Here is an 18202-nt window from a genome sequence, read left to right on the forward strand (position 1 = left end):
CATCAAGCATCCTCCACCCCATCATCAACATTCTGGAAGGTAGACAAAAATGCTGGGTGAGGCAGCATTATGGAGCATTATGAGGTCAGTCTGAAGAAGGGTCTCGACTCGAAACGTCACCCATTCCTTCGCTCCATAGATGCTGCCTCCCCCGTGGAGTTTCTCCAGCATTTTTGTCTACCTTTAATTTTTCCAGCATCTGCAGTTCTTTCTTAAACATCAACATTCTGGATGTCCTTTTGAACCTGAAACTCAACTGGACCAGCTCCATAGATGCCACCTCTACAAAAGTTGGGTAGAGGCTGGGTTGCCTGCGGCAATTTACTAACCTGGAACTCCAAAACCTTTCTACCTTTTACAAGGCAGTTTAGGCACAGATTGGAATATTCTTGCATGGATCAATGCAACCACCACAATGCACATCTCGTTTGAAACTATCTCTGACAAAGCTGCCCCATTAATTGGTGCCTCACTCATGAATTTCCTCCACCTGTGGCACACAATGGTTGCTGTGTATACTGTTCACAAAATTCACTGGACCTATTTGCTCAGGTTACTCCCAAACTTGTGACCTCCACGTCTGAAAAGGACAACAGATGCTCGCAAACACCTGCAGGTTCCCTCCAGGTTGCAAACCATTATCTCCAAAATATATCCCCAATTGTTCTCATTACTGGGTCTAAATCCTCATTCCCCAAAAGCATCATGACAGTGGTTCAGGGCCAACTTCCTACTGGCATTTGAGGATGGTCTCAAATAAATAGTTATGCAATATATTGCATTTACTATCAAACTGAAATAAAACATTGAACATGTTGGGATGCTCATCAGGTTAAGCAGCATCAACAGACTGACAAACAGTACATTGTTTTCTCATTTTGATGGATGTTCTCTCCATGGAAGATGCATGACCTGCTGAGTAATTTCAGCATTTTATCTTTTCTTATATCCTTGGGTTGGATTAGTGATGCAGTTTTTACAAATCTAGTTATTCAAATGTATCTGTCTTTCAATTACTTAACTCTGGCACTAAATCTCTGGCACTTGGGAACCATATCTGAGAAAGGATGTGTTGGCTCTGGAGAGAGTCCTGAGGAGGTTTACAAGAATGATCCCAGGAATCAGTAGGTTACCCCATGACGGCACTGGGCCTGCACTCGCTGGAGTTTAGAAGAATGAGGGGGGACCTCATTGAAACATCCTGAATAATGAAACTTGGAGAGAGTGGATGTGGAGAGGATGTTTCCATTAGTGGGAGAGTCTAGAACTAGAGGTCATAGCCTCAGAATTAAAGAACGTTTTTTCAGGAAGGAGATGAGGAGAAATTTATTTAGTCAGAGGGTGGCGAATCTGTGGAATTATTTGCCACAGAAGGCTGTAGAAGCCAAGTCAGTGGATATTTTTAAGGCAGAGATAGGTAGATTCTTGATTAGTACAGGTGTCAGAGGTTATGGGGAGAAGACAGAAGAATGGGATTTGGAGGGTGAGGTAGATCAGCCATGATTGAATAGCAGAGTAGACGATGTGCCGAATGGCCTAATTCTACTCCTATTCCTTATGACCTTATGAGCTAAACAAGGTATTCTTTGATTTTGCTCAATGCGTCAATGAGACATCAAATGACCTGATATGGTGTCCTGTTTTTAAAGTGCTTCACCATGCTGTACCAAAGTTAATGTTCCTCTCTCTTTCCTCTCTTCATCTGTTTTTGTGACTAATCATATTGTGCTGACATTGGTCATCCACCAATTAAATGGAATCTTTTGGCACCAACTGTGATGTGTATCATTGCTTGCAGCTAGCTCAATTAATTAATTTAGTTATGAGATCTGTGCATCTCCAAAATGTATTACTCATTCTTGGTTTGTTACTCTTGACAAGTGGCACTGAGCTACGTTCTAATGTCTCTGCAATTGTCTGGTGGAGTATATCCCACACTGCTGTTGGAGTGGGAACTCTGGGACTTAATCTAGGATAAAGCAATTCTGATAAGCTTACAACTCAAGATGACTTGGAGGGGAAACTATGGGCAGTGACAAGATCAAAATCTTGGCGGGGAACTGGCAGAGTTCCCACATGGCTGCAGGTTTGTCGTCCAGGAATGCAGGTATTGACTGCACACATTGCTGAGCTATGGTAAGGATCATTTTGAAACAAGAAATCAAAACGGAAAATATAACCCCTTAATAATTCTTTACTCTAACTGCACATGTTTGCAAGGGGATGTCAGATGCATCCTGCTGACTGTTGATATCGAGAGGTGATATCGAGAAGTGAAGGAGGAATTCATTGCGTGGGGAAATCGTTAGACGATTTGCAGGAAGAGATGTGGGACAGTAGCTTGCATCATGTACAACAAGAAATGTTAACCTTGGAACCTGTAGGAACTCTTCAAAAGTGTAGAGGGAGTCGTGGTTTTTTAAAGCTGAAGTACCTGTGAAGAATTTCCAAATCAGGTTGGCTTGGAGGAGAACCTATGGATGGTGCGGAAAACGGTTTCCAGATCAAGTTGAGTAAGTCTACATACAAATAAATAGTTCTGTAAGTTCAATAATACTCAGTCAGAGATATAGAGCGTCCATTCAATAGTGTGGTTTCATGGACTGCAGAACATAACACAGTACAGCACTGGTACAGGCCCATTAGCCCACAGAATCCATGTTGAACATGATGCGAAGTTAAACAGCCAAAAAGGCACACCCACACTACTTCCTTGAGAGACTGAGGAAATTCGGCATGTCTCCGATTATAAACTTCAACACATAGAAAGCATTGCCTGTTGTCTTGTATCACAGCTTGATTTGAAAACTGCTCAGCCCAAGACTGCAATAGCTGCAGAGCGTTGTAGATGTAGCCCAGTCCATCACATAGATCAGATTTCCACCCACTCTTGTTGGACAGAAGATACAAAGGCGTCAATGCACGCACCACCAGACTCAGGAAAATTTTATTGTTCTCTGTTATCAGGCTTATGGACGGTCCTACCATAAACTTGGGTACTGTCCAATTCATCTTGATCACCGGTACTTTAAATTAAATTAAATTAAATTTCTTTATTTATATAGCACATTTTTAGTCAACTTGCATTGACCCCAAAGTGCTTCACATAATTACATTCACACACACAGGCAAAGATGGGTGAAGTGTCTTGCCCAAGGACACAACGACAGTATGCACTCCAAGCGGGATTCGAACCAGCTACCTTCCGGTAGCCAGCCGAACACTTAGCCCATTGTGCCATCTGTCGTCCCCCCAACTTCCCAACAGCTGTTTCTGACTGACTCCTGTCTTCCCAATGCCCCATCCAACCAGTCAAGACCAGCACTACTGCCTGTCCCACCAGCTGATGCTCTGATCCCTGCCCTCAGTTGTCACCTCCGATCCATGAGTATCTAACTCTCCTCACTCCACAATAGTAACAGAGCAAGCAAGCAGGCAAGGGGCTTGAGAGCAGTTTAAATGCACAAGGCCAGTCTGTTGTACATGATGCAATGTGTCTCATGGGCGGCAAAATCTGCAGTAATTATTCCTGGCCCAAAACAAGCATTGTTCCTCTCTGTGTCACTCCTTCTCTGCTGCAGAAACATTTTCTAATCTGTAGTTATTGTACATGTTGTGATCACAGGGACTCAAACATCATCCACTTCTTTCAGAGTAAACGATTTTAACTCTTTCCACCACACCAGATTCCATCTACCTTTTGTATACCAGTGGCTCAAAGTAACATTCACAAACATTTTATGTTAAGAGCTCAGACCCCTTCACAGCATCAGTATTCTGAACACTGTCCCATTCCACAGCTCACATTCTTCTTTTTCCCTTTTCTATCCTTGTCCTTGTCTCTGTATCTTTCCTCATCTTTTATCCCATTGTCCCAGGTAGTGAAGCATTGGGAGTCTTGTGTGTGGCGCTGACTTGAGCATTCTTGAAGAAATTCTTTCTGAGAGGCAGATGAAAATGGCTTATCTCTCTTACATTTATTCTGTTGAATGCCTTGTAATCTTTCAATTTATTATATGTTGTCTTTTGAGAATATAACATGAGATTATTATTCCTGTACTAACTAAGCAAAAGTAAAATCCATGTGAAGTGGCTTTGTGTAAAGTGTCTTCTCAATTTTGTACAATGATCTATTTGCTAAAAAAGATACAGGCAGATATTTAATATGATGGTATGGTACGATTTATCATCAGAAAAATAAATGAAGATACCCTTTCCCTTTCAACAGAATATCCGGCATTTTTTGCTTTAATTTGAATTTCATTTCTTCACTACTTGCTAGTACTTCGTCCTGATATTTTTTTAATCAAACATCTTTATGTAATTCTGAGCATTTCACCTACAGTATGTGTAATCCAAGAATCTGATCATCATTTTATCTGAATCGTGACTTATCAAGTGACAATATGCTGAACTATTGCAATCCGCCTCAAGAATTGACATCCTTCCCATTATTGCTGTAAAATGGCATGTGCTATGTCGATGTTAATACCATATCTGCAGTGGGTTCCACACTTGTGTAAGAGATTAATTCTTGCTCTGTGCATGCTTTGTAACATTTGCCAGTATCCACATGTTGCAGCTTTGTGTCGTGAGATAATGTGATTGAATCTAGACTTAATCCAAGAATTAAAACTGGACAATGGTGGTGCAGTGGTAAAGTTGCTGCCTTACAGCGCTTATAGCACCAGGGTCCCGGGATCGATCCTGGCTACGGGTGCTTGTCTGTATGGAGTTTGTACGCTCTCCCAATGATCTGCGTGGGTATTCTCCGAACTTCCGTAGGATAATGTTAAAGTGCGGGGATCGTTGGTCGTTGCCTGGTCGGTGGGCCGATGTGCCTGTTTCCGCATCGTATCTCTAAACTAAACTAAAATATATAAATGCCTCTGTGCCAGTGCTTCACATCCTGACAAGGCTTTTTAAAAAAGAGCAGTGTGCAGCCCTGTCTCAGAGCAATGTCATGCCTAGGTCAAGACAAAATGCTAGAGTAACTCAGCGGGACAAGCAGCATCTATGGACACAAGGAATGGGTGACGTTTCGGGTCGAGACCCTACTTCAGACTGTGAATGGTATTTGCAATCTTTCCAAATAAATAAAAATGCAGACTTTCTGTTAGCTTCAGATTTAGAAAGGTGATCATCCTACTATAAAACATTTGGTCCTATTATTGTCTTTTACAAGGTGGTTCCTAGGTAAAATCAGCAGTCACTGTATATGGGTTAACAGAAAGAGAAACAACAGTGTCTCTGACCCAGCAAAACATCCCAAAAATGTTTCACTGGAACATCATCAAACAAATGCTGATAAAATGTGTAGGAAGGAACTGCAGCTGCTGGTTTACACCAAAGATAGACACAGTTAAACTAAATGACCAAAGACTTAGATGAAGAGGCAACTTTTAAGAAGTATCTTAAGGAAGAACGAGAAAGAGAAAGGTTTATGGAATTAATCAAGAGTAATCTGAATGCGAGTGGTCTGTGAGCCAGTGGACCACAGATAGGTTTGAAAATATGGATAAGAATGATCATCATCAGCGAGGGTCAGACATCGGCTAGCAGCAGCTATTTGCCGGTAAATCTATGTTTTATAAGTGGAAGCCTTTTAAAAGCATTAGCAAATACCAAAAGTGTCGTTTTATTATTGTTAAATGTACCAAGGGGCAGTGAGAAGTGGATATGGTGTCAATAGTGTGGGGGAGAGGGCAGATTTGTTATGCAATTTAGTATTTGCATAATAAAATTATCTGTATCCACGACTCTCTGCAATTTCTTGCAGTCTTGAGCAGAGCTGTTGACAAACCAAGCTGTGATGCATCTCAATAGGATCCTTTTAATGGGGCATCTGCAAACATTGGTAAGAGTCATTGGAGACATGGGAAATGTTCTTTGTCTTGAGAGGAATTAGAGATGTTTCTTGGCCTTAACAACTTGCTCTGTCCCTCTTTGTCCTAATATTTGTAAGCAGCTCCTTACACTATCCATACTCTGAACCTCCTTTCCTAATTGCAATGCTATGTACCAACCTTATGCATCTTTTATTTGTTTAAGTAAACACTACACAGAGCATAATTTAGCCACACAGCAGTGAGCGTATAGGGGGTATAGTAAAGGGCTGGATTTGTTTTCCTCAGAGCAGAAGATACTGAGGGAGGACCTGAAAGAGGTGAACACAATTATGGGAGGCATAGACAGGTAGATAGTGAGGAACTTTCCCCCATGGTAGAGGTTTCTAAGACCAGAGCGCTTGAATATAGGGTGGGGAGGATGATGGTTAGAGGGGTATCTAAATAAATTATTTCACTCAGCGGGTTACCACAAACTGAAAGTCCTGACAAGGTGGTAGCTTTTCAAAAAAGTAACTGGATGATCAGCACTTGAATTGTGGAGGCTTAGAAGGCCACGTGCTAGTAAATTAAATTGACACAGATGTGCTAGGTTGGCATGGACATAGTGGGCCAAAGGGCATGTTTCTGTGTGGAGCAGAACATCATGGACTACTGGGAAACTGGTAATACGAGCCACTATTCCTAATACTAGCTTCTGGTATCTGGGAGCTCTCAGTGGTCAGTGCTCTCTACCACCCTGAATAGGTTGAATCTTGCTGCCGTGTCTCATATGGTTAACATGCTTAATATGGTTAACCATATGATGAGCATTTGATGGCACTGGGCCTGTATTCGCTTAGAAGGATGAGGGGTACCTCATTGAAACTTACTGAATAGTGAAGGTCTTGGATAGAATGGATGTGGAGAGGATGTGTCCACTAGTGGGAGAGTCTAGGACCAGAGGTCATAGCCTCAGAATTAAAGGACGTTCCTTTATTGCCTTCCATCACAGTGATCACTGTGGTGGATGTTTATGTTAAGTTCTTTCGTTCTTTTAATTGTGTGGTGTTCTTTTAATTGTATGGCTGCATGGTAACTCGAATATCACTGTACCATAATTGGTGTATGTGACAGTAAATGTGAACTTGAACTTGAATTTGAATTTAGGAAGGAGCTGAGGAGGAATTTATTTAGTCAGACGGTGGTGAATCTGTGGAATTCTTTACCACAGAAGGCTGGAGGATATTTTTAAGGCACAGATGGATTCTTGATTAGTACGGGTGTCAAGGGTTACGGGGGTAAGGCGTGAGAATGGGGTTAGGAGGTAGAGATAGATCAGCCATGATTGAATGGCTTGATGGGCCAAATGGCCTAATTCTGCTCCTATCACTTATGACCTTATGTCTCCTTGTCCCAAATCTGGTGGCTTCTGAGCAGTGTAGTCTGAATGTACATCACTCTGTGCATTGCCTGCACAGGCATATTGTAAGCTCACTAACAGACATGCCAGCTGGGTTGAATTTGACAAGGATGCTTGTCAATATCAATGTAGCAGCCACTGGGCAGAGAATAAATTGGGACCTTTTTTTGTGTCAATGGATGAGTTGGTTAGAGGTTAATCAATTTAGTTCATTAATTTTGAAGGTAACAGCTACAGCGATCAATTTTTGATTTTTTTTGCTTACATCAGTAATGATAATTGACATTTTGTGAATTGTGTAGTTTTATAGAGGCATTTTTTTAAGCTTGTGAGAAATAGCTCTGAAAACGACGTGGAAAGAATTGATGAAATGTATTGCATTTTAATCGCATCTATGTGAATCACAAATGTAGGGAATCTGCAACGTTTCTTCAGCAAGCTATTTTTTCAATATGAGCCCAGAGTGGAAGCCAACCAAGATATGATCTGGCAGCCAAGCTCAATCCTCCCTTGCCGTGTCCTCACTCTCCTTTCCCATCAGAATGATAGGAATCGGCAGTGGAAACCACAGCTTATTTTTGTAATTTCCTGATTATGGTTGTAATTCCTGACCAGCTAACTCATTCTTGGCTGTGCATGTTTACAGTAATCCCCTGGGCAATGTATCTTTATCTGATTTTTGATGGAGAATTTTAAATTATATGGTGAATTAAATTAAAATCCCACAATGAAATATAGTAATTCACAAAATGATAAATGTGACTGATTAGTATCCGCATGATTTTTTTTGATATTAGTTTCCTCTGGGTTTTCTGTTTTCTTCCCACATCCCAAAGATTGTTGGTTAATTTGACTGTAAAATTGTCCCTGTATTGATAGTCAGCATGGATGTGGTGAGCTGAAGGGCCTGTTTCCATGCTATATCTTTCAGTCAATCAATTCATCATAGGTCATGTTACTGTATTATCACTGTCGTGTTCAATATTGCTTGTCTCCACATCAACTTCAACTAATGGAATCGTGATTCTTTACAAGGGCTATCATTGGCTTCTATTCTAGGGGCCTCGTTACCTTTTACAATTACGAGATTGAATAAATATACAACTAACCCAATAATAAGACATACGTTTCGAATATGATTTCAATTTCGTAAGTTTTTTGGACTAAATGATTTTATCTTATCGAGTCCTATCTTATCTAATTTTCTCTTCCAACCTTCTAGTACTGATCAAGCCTTTCTGTTATGGAAGAGGAAGGGATTAGTAGCTTTTCGCGATTTGTTTTTGGATGGTTGTTTTACGTCTTTGGAACAACTCTCCAATAAATATAATTTACCTAATTCACACTTTTTTAGATATTTACAAATTAGACATTTTTTGAAGGCTACTCTACCCTTTTTTCAACTGCCACATCATACTGAAATTTTGGGGGGAAAATTACTTATGAACTCTTATCAGAAAGGATTAATAACAAGACTATTTATGAGTTGATTTTGAAATTACAAATAGATATATTTGATAACATTAAGAATGACTGGGAAAGAGAACTCCAAATTTCTCTATCTATAGAGAAATGGGAGAGGATTGTTCATTAGTCAACACCTCTTCAATGTGTGCAAGACAAGCTCTGATACAATTCAAGGTGGTTCACAGAGCTCATATGTCAAAAGAGAAGTTAGCTCGTTTTTATGGTCATATAAATCCTACCTGTGACAGATGTAATTCTGAAGTGGCCTCACTGACCCATATGTTTTGGTCCTGCCCACTTTTGGAAAAATATTGGAAATACATTTTTGATACTATTTCTGTAGTTTTAGGTATTGATTTACAACCTTATCCTATTACTGCAATTTTTGGGCTACCAATGTCAGATTCTATTCATTTGTCCCATTCCGCCCATCGGTTGATTGCTTTTACCACATTAATCGCCAGAAGATCTATTTTATTTAAATGGAAAGACTCTAACCCTCAGACCACACTCCATTGGTACTCTGAAACAATATCATGTTTAAATTTAGAAAAAAATCAGGAGTGACATTGTTGAACCCTTGGTTAAATTTAATAGGACTTGGGGAAAATTTATTCACCACTTTCACACAAAATAAATTGTTCCCTCTCCAACCGTTATAAAAATTATTTTACATTTATACAGTGGAACGGACTTGACGACAAACAGACTTAAATTGTTGAAATTCTCAGCTCAGATTCTGTTTTGCTTTTTTTTTTTTCTTTAGTTTAGGGGGGTTTTGTTTCTTCCTTTATCTAAATTTATCCTGAAATATTTATTACCAATTCTTGGTCATTTTGCCATCACATCATTCAATAGACGTTATATTTCACCCATTTATTTCTTGCGCCATATGCTATTAAGTGAACAATCTTATTTCCAATGCAGTGTGCATTCAGATAAGGATCCTATAATATTGTTATCCAATTGTATAAAGCCTTTTTTTTACCATTAGTCCTGGTTCTGAATGTAATAGTATGGGTACACTTCAATTTGGATGCCTTGTCCCTTTTTGACAGATTCTGGTTATCACTTCACTATCAGCAGTATATTTTACTTTCTTTTAACTTTTTAAATTATCTCTCTCCAGAGACTTGACCACAAAATATTTGGATTAGATTTTGTGCAACAGTCACATACCATCCATGTTGCTTAACTGCGCCAGTTATCTGATTGTGCACAATCTGTGGAGCTAGTGTTTAATTTCAGTATATGATCCTGGCTCATTTATGACAGTATACAGACTGTGCCCATTCTCTGTCAGTTAACTGGTTGCACAGACTCTATCCATTGTAGGATTTGTCCCAATCTTCCTCAATCTTCCTCAGTCATCCTCATGCATTCAAACGTGCAAAAGGGAACACAGCTAGCAGCGAGGAACACAGCTAGCAGCGAGGAACACAGCTAGCAGCGAGGAACACAGCTAGCAGCGAGGAACACAGCTGGCAGCGAGGAACACAGCTAGCAGGGCAGCACCCCCTACTTCTTCTCACTTCCGTCCACTTTCTTCTAACAGGAATTCCTTTATCTTTTAAGGAGGTCTGATAACCTTCAGGTGGGCCATTCCAATAACAACTAATTGGACACAGTTGTTACTTATTTGGCTCTGGCCTCAGCTCAAGCAGTCAGAGTGCCGGTATTTTTTTTGGTACCCAGGTGCTGGTTATGGTGCTGAGAGTCGGCTTCTCCTGGCATATCTGCTGGTGACGGAAATTAGAACAGCACCTGAGGGACGGGCCTCGTCACAGTATGTTGACAAAAAATGAACAAGTCCAATCTGGCACTTACCAGCCAATCAATCCACTCAGTAAAGCAGTGGAAGCTATCACTGATAGTGTTATTAAGCAAAGTTCAGCAATAACCATTTGCCCAATTTGGGTTTGGCCAGGACCTCATCGCACTCCTGGTCCAAGCATGCTGAATTCTGGATGTGAGGTGAGAGAGAGTGCCCTTGTTATCAAGGGAGCATTTGATTGAGTGTGCGGCATCAAAAGACAAGGGCTAGTAATTTGCAACCACGTTCAACTAGAAGAACCAAATAGATGATTCACTTGAGCTATATCTGAGATCCCCTCTTTCACAGAAGCCAGCCTTTCACCAGTCTGGTTCACTCCACATGGTATGAAGAGATGGCCTGTAGAACTGGTGACTGAAAAAGCTGTGGTACCCTCCTCTCTCGCATAGAGGAAGATGGTTGCAGTAGCTAATCATCTCCTCCCAGGACATCACTGCAGGAGTTCCTCAGGGCAGTGTCCTGGGTCCAACCATCTTCAGCTACTTAATTAATGATCTTCCTTCCATCATAATGCCAGAAGTGGGGGAATTCAATAATAATTGCATACTGTTCAATTCTGCTCACATTTCCTCAGTAAGTGAAACAGCCCGTGCCTGCTTCAAAATCAAGAGAAGCAAGCGTCCCAATGGGCTGATTGGCCTATTCCTGCTACAATATCTGAGGATCTTGATTTACTTTCACTATGTTTGAGAGGTCTTTAACAGGGTCTTGGATAATCAAAGCATATAAGAACATATGAGATTAAATGTATGTTTGGCGGGGCTACAGGGACAGACCGTGTTGGGACGGATGAGATTGCTGTAAAAAGAGCAATTGCATAATCAAGCGAGCAAATAGGTCTACAATGTTAAATATCGGGAAGACCAAAGTTGAAACCTAGAGTCTCCATTGCAAATGGCATTTCATGTAGTCCCTGACCTGACGTGATCCAGGTTGTTTATGACCCAGGTTTTGCATGTGAGCTGGGATTATGTTACTGATTCAGTCTCTCTGCCATCACTGTTCTCATCTGTTTCCCAACTGAATCTAGCCCAGCCTCTGTTCAATTGCCACCAAAGTTCCCATCTTGTCCTCACGCCACAGCAGGGCCCCTGAGTAGTCGTGAAACACTCTAAGGGTGGGTGCTATGCAGATGTGAGTTGTGTTGTTTCTGGTGGGGTCCATTGTCCAATCATTCCGTCACGGCATCTATCCTCAATGTGCTGAGGCAGCCTATCACTGGCTATTAACAGGTCTGCTGAAACCTTCTCTGACTGCCTTTCTCTTCCACTCTCTCCCTTCATCAGCTGTATGACGACCACAAGCACCTGTTCGAAATCAAGGAAAACATTCCTGACAAGTTGGTGAAAAGAGTGGCCGGTGACATCGAGAAACTCTTGGACAAGAAGGTGGAGGCTTTGAAGGTAGGATTTCAATCAGTGCTATTGCCCTCATATTTGTTTGATTGCAGACTTGAATCTTCCACCTCGAGTGAGATACTTTGAGGTCAGTTTCCACTCCTCGAGAGCTTGTCAGAAGATTGGTGGTGGCCCGCGGTTACAACGTGATCCAGATATCAAGATTTGTGAGCATACTGTAGCATACCCACATATTAGATGCGAGTGGATGATACACAGTGGCCTGGAATTTCCTGACACTGGAGTGGGCCAGAGATGGACTGTGGATGTGTGATGTCTAAAGACTTGAAACAGTTCAAAATAAACCAGTGGTGTGACCTTTATTGTATGGAGCATGCAGTCAAAATAAAAAAAATTGATGCCACTTTACAATGTGCGGGTGAGATTATAAACAGTTTTTGGCTTCATATTTATGAAATGATGTACTTGCAGGAAGGGGTTGATGAGAAATTTCTTCTCTCTGAGGGTGGTAACATTGGAATCATCCCCAGGAGAGCCCTGAATTATGGTCATTAAATATATTCAGCATGAAGGCCGGCAGTTATGTGAGTTGCATGGTAGTCAAGAGGTTTGGGGTGAGAGTGGGAAAATGGAGTTGAGGCCAAGAGTGGATCTACCATGACAGAGACGGAGCAGGCTCAAGGAACCAAGAGGCATGATCCTGCTCCTGATTACAATATTCTTGTGACTTCCTGAGATTGAAGGGTCAGAGTTGGACTGTGGGCCTATGATGTCCAGAGATGATGATTGAGGATCTGCAATGAGATGCCAAAAGGTGCGCATAAATCTGTGTGTGTTTTTAGACATCTGGGTAGGAATTGGTAACAATATATTCAGTTAGAGGCTGTGTTTGGTCAGCTAATTAATGGGATAAGAAGGCCCATTGTGCATTGTGTCAGTATCTCCTTGGGAGCTTTGACTGGACAGATAGTGGTCAGTGGAGGGATATAGAGCTGAAACTAGCAGTTCAATATATTAAGATCTCCACATGTCTATTCAGCTCCTTAAAAGGTTATTGCGTTGTAAGCAGCATGTTGTTTGCAAAATGAATTAGCATATCTGGGCCCAGGATGATGAAGTTAACAAGAGTTTGTGCCAACACATAGAATTGTGGAATATTGACCACACAGACCATTTGGCCCAGTGCGAGTCTGTACATAGAACAAAGGTACAGCAAAAGAACTGGCCCTTTGGCCCATAATGTCTATGCTGAATTTTATACAAGAACAACTCCAAAGAAGGAAATCCTCCATCTCTGTCTGAAATGGCTGAACTCAAATTGTAAAATTATATCCCCACTTGGGAAAATGCCCTCCCAACATCTGCCCTGACAAATCCTCAGAATCTTACATGCTTTGAGGATCGCCTCCCGTTCTTCTAAATCCCAACAAGTGTAGGCCAGCCTGTTCAATGTTTACTTACACATCAATCCTTTTGCATCAAAACTTGTTTTATTTTGATTGCATACTCAATGAAGATTACACCATTGGTCCACTTGGAACTATTCCAATCTCAAGACATCATAGATCCACAGTCCATCTCTGACTCAGGCCAGTCTTAGGACATCCCATGCCACTATTTATTACCCACCAGCTTCTAATCTTTGGACATACTATGTCTGCAGATTCTGATAGTGAGAAGGAGCTGTCCAGACTCATCCCATCCTTAAGCATTTGGCCCCTAGCTCTGCAGGTCATGACTCTTCAATGCACGATTATTGTTTAAAGCTGGACATTTCCTATAGTTCCACCCATCCAGGCAAAGAGTTGCAGCTCCCCACAACCTCTTGGTTAAAACATTTTTCATGGACTCTTGTCTCCTTCTTCCATCAATTAGTCTAAATCCCAGGCAGTCATTGGTCCATCTGCAAAGAGAAAAAGGTCTTCCTGTTTCCTGTATCTGGGTTCCTCACAATATTATATACCCTGATTAGGTCTCGCTCTCGCTCTCCTCTGTCCACACGTTGTTTTTTGCTAAGCAAGATCATTCAGCTTTGGGAACTGAAGAGGGCAGATGGAGTATAAAACACGCGTGATTGCATTCCCTCATTAGACATATTCAGTGGGTTGATTGACCTGTTCCTTTTCCTGTTCCCTTGTTATTTGACACCAGTGGAGAAATCTGCAGTTGGCAACTAATGGTACTGTGGTGGTAGCAGGCTGGGGGCAGCACAGTTGCAATAACATGCACGGGAGCCCAATATCGTCAGTGTGAATGCGTGAGCCTCTGTGCTCCAGGAAGGTCAGCTTGAGAAAAGCTGTTTGTTTATTTACAGTGGGTAATCAGTTGCCGAGAGCTGGAGCTGCCAACACAATATCACGCTTAATCACTTGTTAGGCTTCTGCATTGCATCAGCATCAGGAGAATGGTTTCATAGACTGAATTATGAGGAGGGAAAGGTCCCCTTTGGAGCTGTAAGCTGATGCAGGCGTGAATTTGACAGGACGGAGCCAACATTGCAGCTCCTGAATGCAGCACATTCTCAACAAGTTAATACATTCAAGGGTTTCATTAACTTAGAAGGGGCTATTTATTCAGAATCAGAAGCAATTACATTAGTTAAATTTATGCTGCAGCAGCACAAATGGTGAAATTGAAGAGAAGAGTTATTTATTCTATGCAGAGAGGAGGGACATCTCCCACTAAATGGATGTCAGAATTTGATTTCTTCAGTGTACATCATTTTGTGTTCACTTGTCCATCCAAATACAATGGTCTGCTGCAGCCTCTGGTTTGCCTGCGAAAAGGGCACTGTGTTTCTTTGGCATTTGATGTATCTGTCAAACAAATTGTCATTAAATGTGCAGAACTTAAAGTCAAATGTCCAGTGCAATCATAGGTGCGCAGGCATGGGTGCAGTGAAGCTTGTGCCCAGTGGACAGCCTGTGTTTGCTGATTGAAATGTAAGACAGGTGGCCAGTTCACTAATGCCTCTTTTACAGCATCGCTGAAGACAAATATCACTCCCAGCAGAAATAACAATGTGGGGTCTAGTATGCTCTGCAGCTGACAGGGCATCACCGAAGCTGAGTGAAGCTGAGTACTGTTGCTCCGTAGAAAGTGGGTAGCAGCTTCGCAGACGGCTGTGGCCAGTTCTTCTCTCACCGATCCCTTCCTCAGCAGTCATTTTACATTCTACAGTGCTTGGGAGCTGTTGTCAACATTGAAACGCTTCCTGCTGGAACTACTAAGTGCTCCATTAATACATTCTCAGAATGCAGGGACTGGCTGCGCTATTAATATTCTGCCCTTTGCTGTTATCACTGCGTATTGCCGCAAGTTACTGTATCTCTTGTTATTGCAGGAGGCCCTTAATGCTCCCAAATGATCTACCTCAATGGTATTGGTAGTCAAATGCTATTATTGCTCAGAGTTGCAATTAATGCACAGCACTCTGGTGTATTTTGTCCTAAGTCCTGCTGTTAATGCTATATTTCCAGCTGTTAGTGAGCGCGGCCATTAACACTGCAACATTCTTTGCTGCTATAGCTGAATTCTGCCATTACTGTCCAACATTCTCTGCAATGATAAAGCAGACATTGCCAGCCACAGCATGCTTCGCTGTTTCTGATTACAGACGAGTGCATGTGATTACAGTGTTGTGGCAATGATGGAGACCTGACTGCAAAAGGATACGAACAGTCTTAAATATTCCAATGGTCGAGACAGATAGGAAGGGAAGGAAGGTAGCGTATTGACTTTCGGTATAGGTTTATTATTGTCATGTATTAAGGTACAGTGAAAAGCTTTGTTTTACATGCTATCTAAACAGATCAGACATACCATACATAAAAACTGCAGACTAGGGAGCTTGGAACAATTAATGGAGATCTCCACCCCTTTCTGCCTTCCGCAGAGACCATTCCCTCCGCAACTCCCTGGTTAACTCATCCCTTCCCACCCAAACCACCACCTCCCCAGGTACCTCCCCTGCAAACGCAGGAGATGTCACACCTGTCCTGATACGTCCTCCCTTGACATTTCCGGTAGGCGGCGCGACTCTCGTCAGCTGCGGCCTCTGCAGTCCGTCTGCGTTTTTATTATTTTATGTCTATGTTTTTATGTAGTTTTTGTTATTTTTTGTTGGGGTATGTGTGTGGGGGGGTGGGGGTGGTGTGGGGGGGAGGGGGTAACTTTTAAATCTCTCCCTGCACGGGAGACCCGACCTTTTCTTTGTCGGGTCTCCATTGTTGTTGGGGCTGCAACGAGGAGCGGCCTCCAACAGGAAGACCGGGGGCTGTGGTGCCGACTACTCACCTCACCGTCGCGGAGCTGGCCGAGTCCAGAGCGGGTGGAGCTGTGGTGGACGCTGCTGCGGCCCGACCCCCGGAGATTCGGTGGCTGCAACTGCGGGTTTGGCGGACAGTGACACCGGGAGCCCGCGGGTCCCTGGAGGGAGACCGCTTTTCGGGGCTTCCGCAACGGCGACTTCTCCCGCCCGAGTTGCGGGGTTGAAGAGCTCCTGGAGCGGGGCCTTACATCATCGCCCCGCGCGGCTTGGAATGGCTGCAGGACTGCGAGCGCGCGCTGGGGGCTCTAACACCAAGACCCGGTGCGCGACCTTGCATCACCCGGCGTGGCTTAATGGCCACGGGACAATTCGCCATCGCCCGCCGGGGGCTTTGACTTTGACTCTGACATCGGGGGGGGGGGAGTGCAGTGGAGAGAAAAGTTTTTTGGCCTTCCATCACAGCAATGTGATGGATGTTTATGTAAATTATGTTGTGTCTTGGGTCTATTTGTTTGTAATGCATGGCTGCAGAAACGGCATTTCGTTTGGACCTCAAGGGGTCCAAATGACAATAAATTGAATTGAATTGAATTGAATTGAGATGCCACACCTGTCCTGATACGTCCTCACTTGACTCTGTCCACGGACTCTAACAATCCTTTCAGGTTAGGCAGAGGTTCACTTGCACCTCCTCCAACCTCATCTACTCTATACATTATTCAAGATGTAGACGCTTGTACATCGGCGAGACCAAACGTAGACTGGGCGATCGTTTAGCTGAGCACCTTGGCTCAGTCTGCCTGGACCTACCTGATCTCCCGGTTGCCAAACACTTTAATTCCCCTTCCCATTCCCACATAGACCTTTCTGTCCTTGGCCTCCATTGTCAGAGTGAGGCTAATCGCAAATTGGAGCATCTCATATTTTGCTTGGGCAGCTTAAGCCCAGTGGTATGAATCTATATTTCACTAACTTCAACTAGCCCCTCCACGTTCTTTCTCTCCATCCCTCCCTCCCCCATTGAAGTTGCACCAGGTTGCCATTCTCACCTGGCAAATAGCGAACAATGGCCTGTTTCCTTTAACATTGTTATTATTTTGCATATCTTTCATTTATTTGTTTTGTATTTCCCTACAACACTGTCTATATCTCTCGTTTTCCTTTCCCCGACTAATCTGAAGAAGGGTCTCGACCCGAAACGTCACCCATTCCTTCTCTCCAGAGATGCTGCCTGCCCCTCTGAGTTACTCCAGCATTTTGTGTCTATCTTTTGTCTTGAGGACAGTCTATTATGGTCGTCTTTATGCTGGATGTCCTAAGGCGTGTGAAGGTAGATCCATCTCCCAAGCCTATTTAGATATATCTGAGGACGTTGTGGGAAGCCACAGAAGAAATTGCAGGCACCCTGACTGGGATATTTCTTTCATTATTAGACACGGTTGAGTTGTCGGGAGACTGGACAGTGGCCAATGTTGTGCCTCTATTTAAGAAGGGCTGCAAGGAGATGCCCGGAGAGCATTCTGAGGGTTAAGACGTATATGCATTTCCACAGACAAGGGCTGCTTGACAACAGTCAGCACGGTTTTGTATGTGGAAGATATCCCTCCACTGAGGTCTGTCAAAACAAGAGTTTACTGTACTCCTCTTTTAGTGTTAGCGTTGCAGCATTTTCTGGTATGCTTGTGAATCCTTGGAAAAATTCTGCTGTACCTACTCATGCCATTGAGCAGTATCATCAAATGTATCTGAATATGCTGTCATCAGCATTGCGAGGAGCACGAGGGATATCAAGTGGCACATTCCACCCGTTAATGTTGAAGGTACAGATGGCACGTTCTTAAACACCTTAATCTTTTCCAGGGACCAGGCGTTCCAAAATTCCCTTTGGTGCATGCACAGGAATAAAATGCTCAATTGATTACTGGTTCAGGGAGAATGTGTCGATAGGTGGCTGCTTGCGCTGAACAATCAAAATCCCATTGATGAAGTAACAAAAAGCACTTTGATTTGGTTGAAGAATAAAGA

General features: G+C 42.7%; 1 protein-coding gene across 3 annotated transcripts in view; it reads left to right on the plus strand.

Annotated features, from left to right (window-relative positions):
• Positions 1-18202, plus strand: part of cacna2d2 (calcium voltage-gated channel auxiliary subunit alpha2delta 2) — a 374530-nt gene that overhangs the window by 107920 nt on the left and 248408 nt on the right. For all 3 annotated transcript variants that reach the window (XM_033036873.1, XM_033036874.1, XM_033036875.1), the window contains exon 3: positions 11836-11952. In XM_033036873.1, the coding sequence (XP_032892764.1) occupies positions 11836-11952 (117 nt within the window). The remainder of the gene's footprint in view (positions 1-11835; positions 11953-18202) is intronic.

Source organism: Amblyraja radiata, chromosome 18 (genome assembly GCF_010909765.2).
Source record: "Amblyraja radiata isolate CabotCenter1 chromosome 18, sAmbRad1.1.pri, whole genome shotgun sequence".
NCBI classification, from domain to species: Eukaryota; Metazoa; Chordata; class Chondrichthyes; order Rajiformes; family Rajidae; genus Amblyraja; species Amblyraja radiata.